Source organism: Periplaneta americana, chromosome 12, assembly GCF_040183065.1.
Source record: "Periplaneta americana isolate PAMFEO1 chromosome 12, P.americana_PAMFEO1_priV1, whole genome shotgun sequence".
Lineage (NCBI taxonomy): Eukaryota > Metazoa > Arthropoda > Insecta > Blattodea > Blattidae > Periplaneta > Periplaneta americana.
In genome coordinates this window covers 157,191,947-157,211,758 of record NC_091128.1, presented here as the reverse complement: position 1 = coordinate 157,211,758, position 19,812 = coordinate 157,191,947, and the positions used below count along the sequence as shown (strand labels likewise).

The 19,812-nt window shown below is 36.6% G+C and overlaps 1 protein-coding gene and 1 non-coding gene across 7 annotated transcripts in view; both read left to right on the top strand.

The window, feature by feature from the left end:
- Rok (Rho kinase) overlaps positions 1-12,175 on the top strand; it is a 110,382-nt gene extending 98,207 nt beyond the window's left edge. For all 6 annotated transcript variants that reach the window (XM_069842347.1, XM_069842345.1, XM_069842346.1 and 3 more), the window contains 5 exons: positions 2,241-2,400; positions 2,486-2,564; positions 3,714-3,930; positions 8,464-8,680; positions 10,330-12,175. In XM_069842347.1, the coding sequence (XP_069698448.1) occupies positions 2,241-2,400; positions 2,486-2,564; positions 3,714-3,930; positions 8,464-8,680; positions 10,330-10,420 (764 nt within the window). In that variant the 3' untranslated portion in view covers positions 10,421-12,175. The remainder of the gene's footprint in view (positions 1-2,240; positions 2,401-2,485; positions 2,565-3,713; positions 3,931-8,463; positions 8,681-10,329) is intronic.
- TRNAY-AUA (transfer RNA tyrosine (anticodon AUA)) lies at positions 6,448-6,519 on the top strand. The gene has a single exon. It is a non-coding gene; the product is annotated as a tRNA-Tyr (tRNA).
- Positions 12,176-19,812: the final 7,637 nt, after the last annotated feature.

Below are 19,812 nucleotides of genomic sequence, written 5' to 3'. Positions count from 1 at the left end.
ATAATTTTTAAGTTCACAGCTATAAGAAAAACTCGGTTGATCGAGTTTTAAACAACGCACGCTCATGTGCTGTAGAAAGATGAGAGATTGTCTGTGTAAAGGAAAGGCACTCCATTCCTCCTCTACTGCAGTTAACACACATAGACAACAGCGCACTAGCGGCCAGAGAAAGAAGCAGAGTTTTAAAGCAAGTAAATGAACGGAGAGGAAGGAGATCCTCCTCTGAATCAGTGCATGGGCGGGAAATAGAAACTGACTGGTCATGCAGCAAGCTTGCTACCGCTGCCACCTAACGATGTTGCATTCAACCAGACTATAACACATCTAGGAGGAGACACAACAAAAACAGTTTTAAGAAAGATATCATGTAAACTTTTTTTTATTATAAATCAAAAATATTATTCATTGCAATTTATATAGGCTACTATTCATGGTTTGAAACTTTCGTGGATATTTGAAAGTTAAAGTCGGGTTTATGTAAAACAAAGAGGAAGTAGTTCTACGTAGTTGGCCCCTGAAATTCACTTCTATTCATTGTTTACTAGACAGGGCAACAGCCAAGTTGTCAGTTTTGTACAAATATATTTGAAACTGAAAGTAGGTACTCCAAACTACATCATTTTTAACATAAAAAATTAATCGGCCACCGGCAGCTTTGAACAATAATGATAGTATGACTTTACAAGAACTGACTTTCTTCAAAAGCATGTGATACTTGTAAAATGTACATGTGGCAACACAGACCACGTGGGTGGGTGCAGTGTTCTCGCTTTCCTCAGATTATTTCCCATTCCCATTTCCGTAAAACGGTTCCGGTTACGAGTTAGTAGCTAGTCTCTTCCAACACGTGTGATGCTTTAGTGTGCGCGAAAAATGCTGCGAGGTTGTGAATTTCCTTGTAATTGTTAATTTGCGCAATTATTCAACAATGAATGGAAGTGAAAACATAATATATTTTGGACAATTTAGGAAACTCAGTTTACAAGAACAGATTATTGCTATACAGAAGGGAAGGCCAACCCCAACACTACCTGGTCTTACATGTATGCATGTAGGCTAATTTGTAGCATGTTTCATTCAAGAAGGTGTCATTTCGTGCTGTTAACTTCTTTCCTCCTCTTAAGAAATACGCAGGAGCCGCCACTGATTTCTTTGGCCAGCGGGAAAAGGCACATAAGTCAAAAAAGGCGATTTTTCTGTTGTACCTAATCACATAAGTCAAAGATTTTTTCTAATTTTTTAAATAATAAAATTTCTTGTATGTTAAATTGAAAAGGGTCTTACTTTGACCAACATAAAATTTCATCATTTTACTTATATGCAGTTAAGAGTGAATTAAAAAAAAAAGTATCTCCTGAAAAATGATTATTTTTTTACTTATGTGCCTTTTCCCGCCGACCAAAGATTTGTTTTATGGTTTCGAAATATGAAATTTCATTAGTTTGTCAGCAATGTAACTAATATTTTTTAGCGTACTGGTAATATTTTATGACTCGGAAAGAAACAGACATAAAAGTAGCTTCTCTTAAAGAGAGAAGGCCAATATTTGTTTTGGTTCTAAATATCCTGAAAATCCTGCGCTGCAGTTTCAGAACTCGTATTGTTCAGTGTATGATTCCAATCAACACCTTATCCAAAATATTATATCTTATTTTGTTATTATCCTTAAACTTTTAAGGATGAAGCTTTGCAGAGATTTTTTAACGCACAGGTTTAAGTAGATTATTAAAAATTATCTGGAGGCCGGGTAGCTCAGTTGGTAGAGCAGCTGGCTACGGACTGAAAGGTCCGGGGTTCGATCCCAGGTTGTAACAGGATTTTTTCTCGTTGCCAAACTTTCAGAACGGCCCCGAGGTTCACTCAGCCTCCTGTAAAATTGAGTACCGGGTCTATCCCGGGGGTAAAAGGCAGTCAGAGCGTGGTGCTGACCACACCACCACATTCTAGTGCCGAGGTCATGGAAAGCATGGGGCTCTACCTCCATGCCCCCTAAGTGCCTTCATGGCATGGTACGGGGATACCTTTACCTTTACCTTTATTAAAAATTATCTTACAGTAATGTTTATATGTGGTTTATGGAAAACAACAGAAACTGAATAAGAAGGATTTTGGAACCTGATGCCTCACGTACAAAGCTTGACAAGCTCTGTGTGGCATGTCAGTATTTTCCTCCTCAGAACATAACATATGCAGCTGTTGTTTGTATTGGACAAACATGAAATGCTTAGCTTCCATTGCAGACTCACGGCTCGAAGGCTGGTTATCAGTGCCAAACAAGCAGAACATCCGGCGGCACGGCTGGAAGAAGCAGTACGTGGTGGTGTCCTCCAAGAAGATCATCTTCTACAACTCCGAGAGCGACAAGCAGAACACCGACCCTGTGCTGGTCCTGGATTTGAGGTGAGTGGCGTGACATTGAGGCGGGCGTTCATTGTTATGGTGGTGATGGCTGCAGCTGCTCACACACGCGTCTTGCTTGTTTCAGCAAAGTGTTCCATGTGCGGTCCGTCACACAAGGTGATGTAATACGAGCTGATGCCAAAGATATTCCCAGGATATTCCAGGTAAGGAGTGTGCATGAAGCTTTTGAAATTAAAGTTTTTACGATTCTCATATCTAATGATGTTAAATTTAATTGCAATAGAACCCCGCTAGTCCGAACCCTGTTCCGAAAATCTTTATTCTCCTGCGAGGATCCTACCTGTATAAGAGATCCCTCCTTCCCAATAAAAGTTTGTGTGTGTATTTAGATTCTGTCTCTGAAGTTCTGTCAACAAAAATGTAACAAGCCTCCTGAATTTAATTCGAATCTTATGGTATGTAAAAATAGTACATTATGCAACGAGCCTATAATGGTAGTAATTAAGCCGCGAGTATGTTTATGAAACGAGCGCGAGTTTCATAATTTTCATACGAGTGTCTTAATTACCATTATAGGCAAGTTTCATACGACTTTTTATGCTCGACCATATTTCTAACTTGAAATTATTCATAAGTAGTCATGTTATTCTTATCTGACTGGGAAGTGGAACTGACCTTGTGCAATATCTCGTAAATTGTGAGATGTGCGCAGACGCGAAAGTATTGATTTTTTCCGAGAAACAAATGTCGACATTGACCTTGATATAATCTAGAGATTAAAATAAAGATTAATCTTGATATAACCTTGAAATTGATTTAGATTGAAAAACGAGATGACAAATTGAATTTATTTCAATATTATTTACAATTAACGCTAATTATTGTAGTAACAGAACATAACCTTCTGCGACAGTATTGGATTTCCAGCCTCCGTGACGTTTCGCTAGTTGTCTTTCGAGTGCATATCCGAGAATAATCTATACTTGCGCTTTCATATTGCTACAATGGTGTTTTCTGATTGGTGGAATACCTGAACTTTAATGAATGGGTGTACTTTAATGAGGTCCATTAAAGGGCTGCTACCAGGTGTATAATTACTACATTTCGGCATGGTCGAGCATAAAAAATAATTATGTATTTATGTTATAGGGTGAATAGTCTACCGTTTAGAGTAGTTGTAATTATATGTGGTGTTACAGGAATTCATAATAACACAAAATTATGTTCTTTAAGTTTGTGTGTACACTTTCAGCTATTTCATGGAAAAATATCTTTGAAATGGTGGTGTTTTAATGCGTTGAAGTTTTGTAACAAGAACTCTAGAGTTGCTGATGTCACTGTGTTGTTCGCAGCTTCTGTATGCTGGGGAGGGGGAAGCGAGGAGGCCAGACGACGGCAGTCTGTCCCAGCTGGAGCTGTCAGCCCTGCGAGGAGACGATAAACCCGGTACCATTGGCCTCAAAGGCCACGAGTTCGTTCAGATTTCGTACCACATGCCAACGAACTGCGAAGTTTGTCCCAAACCTCTCTGGCACATGTTCAGGCCACCCCCTGCACTGGAGTGCAGACGTGAGTACCATTTATTCCTCTGAACGACATTAATTTCAAGTACATCATTGTTTTGTAAGGGTTAGGATTAAAATTGAAAACATATTCAAGAGAGAAGGATTTGATTAAATCATCAGCCCTCCAATGAGGGTGATCACAAGGATTCTGAATACAGAGCAGTTACGTTTTTTTAAGTCGTTAGTTAATTAAAAAAAAAATACAAAATTTTGAATTTGAGTTTCACTTAATGCCAAAATGTTATATTAACAAAATTATCTTTCTTGAAAAATTAAAAAAACATGCTGGAACTTTCCTTCTGGAGGGTCAAAATGGCTTTAGAATAAGAAGATCATGTGTAGATCCATTATTTAGTATCAAACTATTGTTAGACAAAAGAAGATAATTTAATTTAGAAACCCATATAGCTTTTATTGATTTTGTGAAAGCTTTTGATAAAGTCCGAAGAGACCTTTTATTCGACATATTACAAGATAAAAATATTCCAAATTTGCTATTACAAAATATAATAGAAATCTACACAGACAGCAAAATAAGTGTCAAAATAAATAACTGTATATCCGAAAGAAAATTAGTTAATAATGGAGTTCGACAAGGTTGTCCGCTATCACCAACTTTATTTAATATTTATATAAATGAAATTATTTTAAAATGGAACCACATCTACACATCAGGAATCAAAATAACCAGTGCTCTAACATTAAATACCTTACTCTATGCCGATGATCAAGTCATAATTTCCAATTCAGAGGATAATTTACAAAGAGGATTATATACATTAAATAGAATATTAAAAGATTTTGGGATGGAAATTTCAGCACAAAAATCAAAAGTAATGGCATTTTTAGGTCAAGACCCAGTCAGAAGTAAGATAATATACAATAAGCAATGCCTCGAACAAGTACAAAATTTCAATTATCTGGGTTGTGAAATATCTTATCAAAATGAAAAAGATGCGAACAAGAAAATTACCAAATTTACACAAATTCTAGGAATAATAAACAATACCTTAAAAGCTAAATTAGTACAAAAATTTACAAGAATAAAAATATATAATACACTAGCATTACCCTCCCTTTTATACGGAAGCGAGATTTGGACATTAAAAAAAAAAGACATGAACAGAATCAAAGCAACGGAAATGAAATTTTTCAGGAGGACAGCAGGATATACTCTTTTAGACCGAAAAAGGAATGAAGAAATTTTAGAACAATTAGAAGTAAGAGTCAGTAGAAGAAAAAATCAGCAGATACAAATTCAATTGGCTAGATCATGTAAGAAGAATGGAAAATTCAAGAATCCCAAAAATTATGATGCAGTATAAACCTAGAGAACATCGTCGACCAGGAAGACCTTTTAGAAGACTGCTAGATGGGACCGCAACAGGTCTACAGAAGCCTAATTCGTGAAGGATGATGATGATGATGATGATGATGATGATGATGATGATCTTTCTTGAAAATATAAATGAGCTTCTTTTGACATACAGCTCTTACAGTTTAGTTGAAGCCTCCTTTAAAAGAATAGCCCAGTCACCATGTAAATGTATATTGGATGATATTTAAAGTCCGTAAAAATTTGTGATAGGATTTTTGTATTTGAAGGACTCTGAATTTTAATTTCACTAATAGTTGGTAGGTAGACTGGAAGGGAACCTCTCGCTCCAAATAACATACCTTTGACGTATATATTATTTTAATGTACCGAAGTACATATGATATTTCCATGCAGATATTCTGTGTCATCATACGATGAAAGAGTAATGGAACGGAGAAAAATTCTCTCCGGCGCCGGGATTTGAACCCGGGTTTTCAGCTCTACATGCTGATGCTTTATCCACTAAGCCACACTGGATACCCACCCCGGCGTCGGACAGAATCGTCTCAGATTAAGTTCCAACTCTTGGGTTCCCTCTAGTGGCCGCCCTCTGCACTACGTCATAGATGTCTATGAACGCAGGACTGAAGTCCACACATGTGCTGAGGTGCACTCATTATGAGTGACTAGTTGGCCGGGATCCGACGGAATAAGCGCCATCTTAAATCACGAAGTGATTTACGCATATCATATATATTATTTTAATGTACCGAAGTACATATGATATTTTCATGCAGATATTCTGCGTCATCATACGATGAAAGAGTAATGGAACGGAGAAAAATTCTCTCCGGCGCTGGGATTTGAACCCGGGTTTTCAGCTCTACATGCTGATGCTTTATCCACTAAGCCACACCGGATACCCACCCCGGCGTCGGACAGAATCGTCTCAGATTGAGTTCCAACTCTTGGGTTCCCTCTAGTGGCCGCCCTCTGCACTACGTCATAGATGTCTATGAATGCAGGACTGAAGTCCACACATGTGCTGAGGTGCACTCATTATGAGTGACTAGTTGGCCGGGATCCGACGGAATAAGCGCCGTCTTAAATCTATCTATGACGTAGGGCAGAGGGCGGCCACTAGAGGGAACGCAAGAGTTGGAACTTAATCTGAGACGATTCTGTCCGATGCCGGGGTGGGTATCCGGTGTGGCTTAGTGGATAAAGCATCAGCACATAGAGCTGAAAACCCGGGTTCAAATCCCGGCGCCGGAGTGAATTTTTCTCCGTTCCATTACTCTTTCATCGTATACCTTTGACAACCCACTGATTAACAGGCATGTTATATTTAGAAGAGAGGAAAGGTAGGCATGGTTCATATACATACAAGTTGGGTCAAAAGTCGCTTTCCCCAATGTTCATTCTTAGGTTTCATACTTGTACACATTATACAGATGTCATAACTTGAATAAACGAATAGCTGATGTAGTAAGTGGTGGGTTGACAACCATGTTCGTGCGTCAACTGTTTTTCCAATGTCATGTCTTGTTATTGTTTTGTTTTATTGTGTTGGATTGCATCTGTATGTAACAATGGCTAGTTTCTTGCAATGAATCACAAATTAACCACAGAACAACGTGTTTGTGCTACAACGTTGATGGAAGCACAGTAAGAACACAGCATTGGTGATAGCAGACTTTGAGACAAGATTTTCTGATGTTCAACCGCCATCATGTCAAGCTGTTAGAAACTTGAACAAACGACTTGAGTCAAATGGATAGTGTTATGGATCTACCATGAATTGTTAGAACAGAAGAAAACGCTCAGAGTTGTGTCAGCAGTCTATCTAAGGCCATCAGAATGTAATTAAATGTAAGGAAGTGTTGGGGAAAGCGACTTTTAACCCATCCTGTATATTTCATAGCTATAGAGAAGTTATATTATCAACAGTAATCTTACTAGACGTTTTGATTTATCTAGAGAAAATCAAAACTCGAGTGGGATTTAATTGACTATTACACTATTAGAAGAAAGTATATAAAGGTTAGAAATAACGAAGTACTCCAATACAATAAAATATTGACTTACGAAAATACAACTGTCTTCAAATGTATTATTGTACCATCTCAACATTACAAATATTATGCTAGATGCATGCTAGATGGCAGTAGTGAGGTGCTTCTCGTCGAGAAGTTCTCGATCTATACACGCTGGCAATGTTACTAGTCAAGAAGGCTTTGTTGATTCAGTTTCATTTTTATTAAAACACTTTCATTCCACTTCAATTATCCGAATCCTAGTAATCAACGTCACTTGACAGATGATTTTCAATAAATCTTAATATTAAACAATCTCTGATATGTGACTATCCATAATATCATATAGCAGAAGCTATAACATAACCTAACTAATATACACAAGTGTTAGAAAAGTTTTAATTAACGACGATGACATAAAAAATAAACATGAATAATTTTAAAAGGAATAATTATTGAATGTACAATTTTCAAATTTGAATGTGGTTGGTGGTTCAATTGATGTTATATTGGACGTGTGCGTAATAGAAGTGGAACTCGTTGATTTAGGCCTACACGGTGTATTCAACTTATTCAGGATTTCCGAATGGTGCTCTTCATTTATTTGTAAATCGGATTTCAGAAGATGCATAGGTATGATCAGTGATTTTTATTGATTCTTGTTCTTGAATGCCAATGCGAGTCATATTTGAAACTGCTGTGCATCGACTGGAGTGGTTTGTAATTTTATATATATATATATTTTTTTTTCCAGACCAGCGCAGTTTCAAATGTTGGCAAACAAAGAAACAAATGCTAGGGACGCGATAAAATTAAACAAATGCTCGGGATGCGATAAAATTGTGCGATAAGCAGCCATGATTGGTTGAAATACGTCCTTTCGTACCATTTTATTGGTCAAAAGTAGTATGACGTAGTAAGAGTGTAATAGTCTTAGAAAATTTTGTTTGTAAAATCTGTGATTCTTTGTAGCAATGAAAAGCATTTTGTTATACATACAGAATGACTATAAAAATGCAATATTTTCCTACACGTTGTAGGTACATCACAGAAATGTAATGGACAAAGGTTGTTTATGGTGAGCAAAGATGTGTTAGGCCAGGTTTGCTATTGGCCGTACAGCCACCACTGTAACACATTCTTCTCGTACTCTGTTCCCAGATTTGTGTGTTTTTCTGTGCAGGATGTAGAATCAAGGTACATAGAGATCATTTGGACCGCAAGGAAGATTCGATTGCACCCTGCAAGCTGCATTATGATCCCAACTCTGCCAAAGAACTTCTTCTGCTTGCGTCTACAACAGAAGACCAGAAGTTGTGGACTCAGAGGCTAGGCAAGAAAATCCAGAAATGTGGCTACAAGGCCAACAGCGGTGTGGACGGTGCGAAAGTGTCTCCAAGGTGAGTGAGTAGACTATTTCCTGCATGTACAATATGTAGTTTGGCTCATTTGCATGCATTCCAAGGATTCCATTTTGCAAATTTCTGATAATTATTGTATGTTCGCTCCGATAAAAACCCAGGGGAAGGAGTGCAATAAGTGAGTAAGCTACTGAAGCAGTGGTTGTTGTTACACAACTCGACACACGACTACAAAAGCAGCATTGCAACATCGACTAGAGTACATCACTTAAACATCCCACTTATGATCTAGGTTTATTTTTACTAATAATATTTGTCTTTCAATACTGAATAGTAAGTACATAGTGTCGTTTATTTAAATAGTGTTAGTACTCGTATCTCATTAATAAATACTGCTACAAGGTTGCCTCCCCATCAGTATTATTTCCCCCTTTCAGTTATACACCTTTTGTATGAAATAATTTTTCATTTGGTGCTTGAGTATAAAGTTATTTTGGGCGGTCAAGATAAATGGCACAGAGAGAGAGAGAGAGAGAGAGTGTGTGTGTGCGTGCGTGCGCTTTTTTTGTGTCCCCCCCCCCGCAACATGCCCCATTACAAAAGTAATATTACATGTTTTAGTTTTCTTTTAGCTGAACGTTCTAACTTAGCAGAGGTGGTTAAAATTTATTCACTTTCGAAGTTGGAGGTGATTGATTTATTTATGCTCGACCATGCCGAAATGTAGTAATTATACACCTGGTAGCAGTCCTTTAATGCATGTTATTAAAGTACACCTACTCATTAAAGTACAGGTGTTCAGCCAATGACAACTCAGCTTACAGGTGTTCAGCCAATGACAAGTCAGTTTTGTACCGTTATAAAACCGCAAGTATCGATTATTCTGGGATATGCAATCGAAAGAGAATTAGCGTAAAGTCACGGAGGCTGGAAATCCAATACTGTTGCAGAAGGTTATGTTCTGTTACTATAATAATTAGCGTTAATTGTAAATAATATTCAAATAAATTCAGTTTGTCATCTCGTTTTTCAGTGTCGAATTCAATAATCAAGGTTATATCAAGTTTAACGGGATTACATCAGGGTCAATGACATTATTGTTCCTCAGAAAAAATCAATACTTTCGCGCCTGCACACATCTCACAATTCACGAGCTAGAACAAGGTCACTTTCGATCTTGTCAGATACAGATAAAATATATACAACTGAATAATTTCAAGTTAAAAATATGGTCGAGCATAAAAAGTCGTATGAAACTTGCCTATAATGGTAATTAAGACGCTCGTATGAATATTATGAAACTCGCTTGCACTCATTTCATAAACATCCATACTTGCATCTTAATTACTATCATTATAGGCTCGTTGCATAATGTACTATTAATGTTGGTAGTGTGGTAGTGTTTAATTTTTTTTTTATTCTTTGTGTGTGTGTGCATGCGTGCGCGCGCGCGCTTTTTTTTTTTTTCTCAGTAAGGAAATAATTATAATTTAAAGAATAAGTAGTGTTTGAGGATAAAGTCAAGTTATGTGTTCATGAGCTGTAAAAGAATCAGCCGTTTAGCTTTTAGATAAGACATAACTTAACATTATTGAGATGGGCAATTCCGTGTCCCCTGAATAACTAAATCAGATTAGTTTGAAGCGCACACACTGTGTGGGTTGTGACTAATGATTTGCGTGTTTCAGAGAGTCGACGCGATCGAGTCTGAAGCCGTATGTGCCACAGCAGCAACGTTCCGCAACTCTTCCAGCGAATTCCTCTGTCATGGGCAAGTGAGGTGCAGCGTAACTCTGATATTTAAGTACATATACTGGGACCTGAACGATGCGACACTGACAGTCAGTCTGTCCTGGGAGTAGCTATGTCCCACAATGAGTATGGGTGCAGGAGCCCGTGGCCAGCGGGATGGCATATGATGGTACAAAGACTTTTAAATGATATACTAACTTAATTTAAAACTACAGTCGAACCTCGGTATCTCGAAGTGCCAAGACAGCCGGTAGTTATTTCGATATACTGTATACATAAGGGGGAAGAGCTCCTTCACCCTGTCGGAGGTTGTAAATAGCATATTAATCAAAATTATGTTATGTATTTATTTTATCTCAAGGAAAAACTGTAGTAATGAAGTTGTCATATTCTCTGTATCGATGTATTTTAGTTACTTTAATGGGAAGTACAAAATTAAAACTTTATTACAGCATCTGGAACCTGTACTCCTTTGTTTTGCAATTATTTTGTCGTATAAATGATATTTATTAACAGCCTTAAGTATATTTAATCACTTACATCTGTTTGTCCCAGAACGTACCTTTGAAGAGTGTCTGAAGTTTTGAAAGCTAAAACAGAAGATAGCACTTATGATGACTTCTTGCAAAACCTCGCTTGAGAGGTCATTATTTTCGGGAACAATTTTATTGCTGCTAGCATTTCTTTCTCTCTCTCTGCTGCTAATTTTGAGTGAGCTGATTTTTTATTGCATTCCTTTCTTCTGATTTTACAAATGCTATTGACTTCCATACTGTCGTATACTACTACCACCACTGCTGCTAATAGATTCTACAGCTCTAAGAGCCGTGGTCTCCCAGGGGTTCCACAACACTAAACAGTTAGACCAGGTGGTTTTCTTTCCCTAGCCCTTAAGGAGTCAACTGCAAGACACCCAGTGGGAGAACAGTCCTTTTGTATATCTGTACAGAACTTCGACCACATGCTTCTTTCTGCGTCCACACGTGATGCCGTGAGATACAGAGAACTTCTAGTAATCAAATTTTGATTAAGAGATTTCCAAATGAGAAAATGCTTCGAGATATCGAAAATTGGAGTAAGGAGTTTCAATCCAGAAGGGTTCGACTGTAATTTGTTAACATCTTGTCAAATTACAGGCTGGAGCGATAATCTTGACTGAAATCAAGCCAAAGTGTTTCAGTAAATAATAATAAAGATACTAGGAATCCCTGTCTCTCCTTGCTCAGTATACGCAGCCTTGCTCACTCCTAGATGTTTCACATTCCTATCTTATAACGATCGAGCCGTTGCTTAATTTAAAAAAAAAAAAAGTAAGAAAAATATAATATATATGTCGATTGAACCAGAACTGTTGCTCACTTGAAAGATGCCTCCTTGTCTTACGATTTCCGTGCCAATTAACTTCAGTGAAGGAACTTGAATCTCAAAAAAAAAGAAAAAAAAAATACATAGAGGATATAGAAGGAAGGTTAAGCAATGGTGCCCAAAGATACTTGACCAGTGCAAGATGTACATTGTGCCTTTAACGTAACCAGGGACTTGAGTGAAAAATGGCATTTCGTCCGTGAAAATAAATCTCGCAAGATTTTATAAACAATGTTTGAGATGAGTTTTTTCTTCTGCCAGCGAAAGATTAATGATGCTACTGCACTCAAGTGCTGCCTCAGTTATTTACAAGTGTATCATAACAATAATGTAATAAAATACTATTTTGTAGATATTGTGCTGATCCTGTGTATGGGAGAGAGATGTATACACGTCAAATAAAACTGAGAAACCTGACCCACTGTTGTAAGAATGTAATTTATTCCTGTCCTGTCCTGTCCGTGTTTCCTCAATGTTTCGTTACACATGTAGTTCATTGGTTGGTTTGGAGTTAGGTTTAGTTAAATTTAAGGTACTCATCTACCATTACTTTTTAATTTTCCTTAAAAAATTTTATTCTTTTTATTTTTATGTCATCCAAAAGCTTAAACTTTCCAGTTTTCAAAAATATATCAATTTTGTCTCTGCTGTTTGGTTAATTAATTATATGCGTTTTTATTGACCGGAAGCACCCTTTCTTTAAACCGGAAGTGTAGTTCTGCAAGTGTCAAAGCAAAGACGTTGTAGTTATATATCTAGACACACAATTGGCACTGGTGTCGTGTATAAATTTGAAACCTCTCGCGCAGGTTTGCGCGACGCCATGTTTTGGGAGCACGAATGATTGATTCTATAAAGCATTCGGAGTTTAGAAAATACCATTGAGTATATAGGCGTTTTCTTAGTGGATTTCCTCCTTCACTGTTAAATAACTAAACTTATTTACGTATTTTCTAACGTATAATATAAAATAACAGAAGTAAATCTAAATATTGTAACTAAGCATTGTTTTAAATATAAACGCCTTATATTGCTCATAAATAGACATTAGTTTATTTCTATTTCCTATGACTGAATACATGGAATATTTTTACTTATGTTATTTTATAGACGTTAGAAAATACGTAAATAATTTATTTAAATTACATTACAAAGATAGGAATGTGCACTAAAAATGTCTATATACCCAATGGTATTTTCCAAACACCTAACCGGGGTTCGATCCCAGGCGGTGACAGGATTTTTTCTCGTTGCCAAACTTTCAGAACGGCCCCAAGGTTCACTCAGCCTTCTATAAAATTGAGTACCGTGTCTTTCCCGGGGGTAAAAGGCGGTCAGAGCATGGTGCCGACCACACCACCTCATTCTAGTGCCGAGGTCATGGAAAGCATGGGGCTCTACCTCCATGCCCCCCAAGTGCCTTCATGGCATGTTACAGGGGGATACCTTTACCTTTTTTAACGCACTGTAATAATAATCCTCAGTGTTTTGAGAATCAGAGGCGATATGACTCTTCTACTGCAGACATTGATTGCAATCGCCTCATTCTTACATCATTCTCAATGACACAATATTGTTAAAAATGTGATTGTATTCATTGCTGGCTTAGTTGTTAAATCATTAAGAAAAATATGGTGTAATAAATCTAAAGACTCAATTTATGGTACGTAGCCTACTAGCAGTAAACAAAATCTCTTTTATTTTTTTAATGAAAGAATAATGGGAGTCTTGTCATACCATCATCTGAGATTATAGAAATATGCCGCTTAAGTGAAAGAGCGATTATACAGACGTTGACATTCAATGGCATATTACCACCCACTCTTACATCGTGTGAAAACAATGTGCTCTAGAAGTAGAACACTTGTACAATCTTTCTACACTTATAGGAACATATTTTAGAAAATGGATCCCAGATTCCTCCCGAGAATCATATTTTAAACTTGTTAAACTGACCATAAAAGTACATAAAGATTTACTGACGTAGCTCAGTGGGCTAACGATTGTCGGTCCGGAGTCGTGCTAGGTCGCGGGTTCGATTCCCGCTGATTTCCTGGTTGGGTTTTTTCTTATATCCCCAACCGTAAGGTGAATGTCAGGTAATCTATGGCGGATCCTTGGCCTTGTCTCGCCAAATATCATCTCGCTATCATCAATACCATCGATGCTAAATAATCTAGTAGTTGATACAGCGTCATTAAATAACCAAATAAAAGAAAGTATTACATAAAGAGCTGATGTTAGCACACAGCTTAAGGTTACCAGTACAACACGACTTTACATAAAAATGTTGTAAGACAATATTTAATGGGGCATTTAAGTGTGCTTAAATGTGACAGGCTCATGTCTGCGGGACAAAATTCCGGCACATCCGGTGACGCTGATATAACCTCTGCAGTTGCAAGCGTCGTTAAATAAAACATAACATTTTAACGGAGTCAATAATAATAATAATAATAATAATAATAATAATAATAATAATAATGAATCAATAGGCAAGATGTTCTGTACACTAGGCCTGAGCTCTATTATATGACTAATTGACTAATTCATGCAAGTGACGTTTGTTTCATACTACAGCTGTGATAATAAGCTATTGCACGGTATACCTAGCCCTACTTATATTTCTAACTAAAACATTAGGTACGTGTTTCTATTTTACATGTGTAGGCCTATATTATGTGATATGGAAGCGAATAAATAATAATTGTTCATTTCTCGTCCACATCAAAGCAAACGTGTTTACAATGTAGGCCTAATGTAACGTCTTACACAGGCAGTGTTTTGTTAATAATAGTTAATACTAATAATTTTCTTTTCATCTGAACTATTACTACAATATGCATTTGTATTTCTGTTTGCTCTATATGTTGTCAAATAACTATACAACATCTTTAGTTACGATATCAAATTGTTACAGTTTTCTTTCGTTTCATGTCAAACTAACGGTAACTAAGCTTGATTATGTCCTTAACATGGTCGCTTTAAATGTTAATAAGATTTTTTTTTCATTTATCCATTCAGATTAATTTATAAGAGACACCAAACATGTACATTAAACATTCAGCATTGTATAGTGCAGCCGTCTGCTAGCCGGTGCTTCTCCCAAAGCATGGCAGCGGATGCAAGCTTCAATTTGTCCCTGCTCTAAACTTCTGCGCAGCCTCGGCTGTAGGGGCTCGTGTCAAAGCCATCATATTCTGTCAATTTCATATACTGTATTTTTCGTGTAATAACAATTCGAATTGGGCGATAAAGTTTGACTGTATTATATTTCTTACACTCAGGAAGCTGTGTGTTTGGTTTTACAATTTTCCATACCCTCAGGATGTAGATGATTTTTCTCCATGTTCACTTTTACAGCATTTTACAACACTAATGTTAACACAAAGTGTACTTAAAATTGAGATATTTTCATCATTCTTGCACCAAAATGAAGCTGATTAACGTAGTTAAGTGCCAAACTACAAACAGTGTCCTTAAATTTTTATTTTTATGTTTGAAATTAAAAAAAAAATAAAATGACATTTTTCCTTAATGGGATAAGATAGGGAAAAATTGTTTTCACAGCTTATTCTGATGTTCTTTTTAGAAGTAAGACAGTGAAAAAAAAAAAACTGCAAATTTTTCTCCCAAGGGTAGATAAGTACCTTTATTTGTTTAGGTTTGTTTGGGTTGAAATGGGATGGGTGGAATTCGGTTTGTTTTGTGTTGGATTGGTTGTAATTGTGTCTGATTGAATTAGGTTAGATTGAGTTGAGTTGCATTCAGCTGAACTGTGTTTGAGTTGTATTTCTTGTAGATGAGCCTGAGAAAGATTTGTGTTATTTAGCTTTGTGTTGTTTTAGCTTTGGCTCGATGCCACCATTCAGTTGGGTTGATTTGATTTTGTACAGTTTAATTTAATTGGGCTAGGTTAGACTTATTTCGTTTGGATTTAGTTTGGGTTATTTTTCATTAGGTTCAGTTGATTTTTTTTTTTTTTTTTTTTTAAAAACAAACACGACGAATATTTTAACTCCTATAAACACCTAAGAAATAGAACGACTCAACTAATAAGAAACGCTAAACTGAAATACTCCTACAAACTTATAGAACCCAACACAACCCCTTCCGAATTATGGAAAAATCTGAAGGTTATTGGACTTGGAAGGGCTAGTGAACAAGCAGACATTCCCATCCCACTTGACCGATTGAACGAACACTTTGTAAAGGACCCGACCTTAAACGACACAACGAAACAAGACACAGTTTTGCCTGACTCAGCTCCCCCAACTCGAGACAAATTCTATTTTACCGACGTCACTCCCATTGACGTAATGAAAGCCATCCGACGCATCAAGACAAAAGCCCAAGGGCCAGACAACATTAGCATATTACTCATACAGAAAATACAAGACATAGCAATACCTACAATTGCACACATATTCAATAGTTCCTTAATCACTTCAACTTTCCCTAAAATATGGAAGCAAGCTTTCGTTCTTCCTCTTCCAAAAGTCAAAGTTCCCACCGACCCGAACGACTATACATCTCTTCCCGCTTAGATCGAATAAATGACGCTATAGATAAATTGAACGAAGACATTGACTCGATTGTGACATGGACAAAGAAATTCCATCTTAATATCAATCCTGGAAAGACACAAGCAATCATATTAGGACACAAACGGCAAACCGACGCTGTAAAGCACCTCGACATTTCCCCCGTTAAAGTAAGTACAGTGCATATCCCTTTCAGTTCTTCGGTAAAAAATCTTGGCATTCACATGGATAATAATCTCAACTGGGACATGCAAATCACAGAAACCTGCAGAAAAGTATATTCTATTATTCATGTGCTAAAAAGGATAAATGTTCATCTTCCTTCTTGCTTAAAAAAGTCCCTTGTGCAGACCCTTGTATTTCCCTATTTTGACTATGCTGACATTTTACTGACTGACCTTTCCAGCGACAACAAAATGAAACTTCAACGTGCTCATAATTTGTGTGTACGTTTTGTAAGCAATGTTCGTAAATATGATCATATTACCCCATCCCTGGAAGCAATAGGTTGGCTTAAACTAGATAAGAAAAGAAATTTACATTCACTTCTCTTTCTCTTCGAAATCTTGAACTCTTCTATTCCTTCGTACCTGTCGTCTCGCTTCACTTACCTTTCTTCCCACCACAATCTGAACACACGCTCTCGCCATGAAACAATACTAACAATACCATCCCATCGCACCTCTTCATACTCATCCTCTTTCACAATAGCCCTGCCAAGACTCTGGAACTCGCTACCTGCTAGCATCAGGGACTGTCGAAATAAAATTCAATTCAAACGCAAACTTACTAGGCACTTGGTCAGTAATTGAGACTCGTTCAGACATGGTTTCTTGTAAATAGTTCTTTTAATCTACCACAAAATATCTCAATATCCGGTAATTTCATCACTATAGAATTTTGTTATTGTAGGTTTAATTTGTAATTTAGTAAATACAAAAATATTCTTTGTTCTTAACTTCTATGATAAAATGTCTAGCTTTCATTAATCAGGTATTCTTGTCGTACTTTAATTTTTATTGTAATTGTAATTGTAAATTTAATATTAATTGTAATCTTATTGTTCATGTTATAGTTGTAATCCCCTGGTAGAGGGGCAGAGAAGGCCTGACGGCCTTATCTCTACCAGGTTAAATAAATAAATCTAATCTAATCTAATCTAATCTAATCTAGATTGCGTTGTACGGGGTCCAGCAGTTGATTCTGACGAATTTCAGCATTCTGTTCTGAAGTGATTTTAAGGTTCAGAAAAATCAAAATAACACAGGATATGGCTTGAACAATGTAATTTATTGAAATGTCATAATTTTTTTAAAATAACACATTTCAGATGATCCCATCAGTATCTTACAGTTTGTTGCAATCTTACCTGGAAATTATTCATGATACATTGGTTCTGGCGAGTTTAACAGAACTGTAAAATGAAATGAAGGGTCCACGAAAAGAACATGCTGAATCACTTTTCTTTAATTTTACAGGGGAGATTTCTTAACTTTAATACTAATAAGACATCATTAGTTTACATCTCATTTAGTTTACCATGTTACAATGCAGACTTTTTACAATTCAGACTTACTAGAAAGATAGTAATAGCTAATAGATGGGACCAAAAAACAAAAAAATGACTTAACTTTTTCTTTCAGTGGACCCTTTAAATGAGAGCAGCAACAATATTAAACATTGTCTAGGCACTGTCTGAACGACCAATATACAGTGAAAATGTGACCATATGGTGTGCTGTTTCTGCTGGAGTCGTCATTGATCCCCACTTTTTTCAAGGTGAAGATGAGAGTTGTTATAGTGAATGGTGAAAGCTATCAGCAAATGTTACAGGCATTATTCACAGACGCACTAAACGGGGATGGCATTTTTGATTTCACAAGACAGGACCGCAGTCCGTCTTCCAGAGTCTCACTGCTGTAGTTTTTGAGAAATCTTCTCCCTGGATGCTTAATTTCTCGGTTGACGATATCAACTGGCCGACTCAATCCCCAGACCAGAGGTCTGCATCGGACGTTTTCGCTCGAGCGCCAAGTAGTTCATAGCATAATCCGATAGGTAGCGCACATGCATGATGGGTAAAATTGTCACAAGCGATAAATCCTCGAACGATATAAGCCGAGCGTTAGACATTCGTTCTTGTTACAGTGATGAACTGTGTAGTAACATCATAGATATTTATCATTTCAAAACTTTGCAGTGTTTAACTAACCTCTCCATAGTACAACTACAAAACTTGCTTTAAAATGTAATATAAATGTTGTAGGTAAATGTTTTTTTTTTCCACAGAGGAGTGATTTTGTTTTTGCCACATCTGATAGATGTTATTGGATGTAAATGTAATTATTATAAACGGAGAACACAATCGTGATAATGCAAGAACTGTATCAAGTTTTCTAGTAATAATAATAATAATAATAATAATAATAATAATAATAATAATAATAATAATTAGTGTATCCATCTTTGCGTCTGTAACAGTTGTGCAGCATGATTATTCGTTTTATTATATTTTCTGTGATGTTATCTCTGTACTAATATTGTTATTAATCTACTGCTATATCAATAATATTTTGTGAAACATTTCTACATTGTTGCAGTATATAGGCGGAACACTATGTATGGACCTATCATATTATATATGTGGTAAATAAAATATTGAATAATTATTAATTAGCAATAATAACAGTATATCGAAGTTTTTCATACTATTTTATTTATAACTTCATGTTACTGTTTTGATACGTTACATTAGCCACACCAATGTATTTGCGGGGGAATTGCTGATATTTACAGTCATCATGCACTCAGCTGCGCGAGGAGCAAGGGTCGCATTCCGAGACATACATCACTCAATGATATCATTAAAAGATCTCTGACTCCTTGTGGCATCCCGTCTCTTTTGGAACCACCAGGTATTAGTCGCGCAGATGGTAAACGACCCGATGGTCTGACCTTAATTCCATGGTCTAGAGGAAAATCTTTAATTTGGGACTCCACTTGCGTTGACACTCTAGCTCCATCTCACTTACCGAATACCTCCAGACGCGCAGCATCTGCTGCTGAATTAGCCGTGAAGAAGAAAGTCAATAAATATGCTCATCTTTTAAACAATTATATCGTTGTCCCATTTGCTGTGGAGACCTTTTGTCCTTGGAGTCATGATGCTAAATTTTGGTATCTCAAATCGGCCAAATTTTGATCTCCATTGCTAGTGATCGCCGTTGCACTACTTATTTGCGTCAACGCTTAAGTATTGCTATTCAACACGGAAATGCAATGAGCGTTTTGAGTACTCTTCCGGAGTCCAGCCCTTAGGACGAACTTTTTGTCTTGTAAAATTTTTTATCTATATGTAAATGTTTATATTTAGTGTTTATATATGTGTAATTGTAGCGGTGAAAATATTGTTAATCAAATAATTTTTTATTTTATTTATTTTTTTCATAAGTGTATATTATTATTGGGAGTGTTTTTTGTAAGTAATTTTATGAGGTTGTTATTGATATG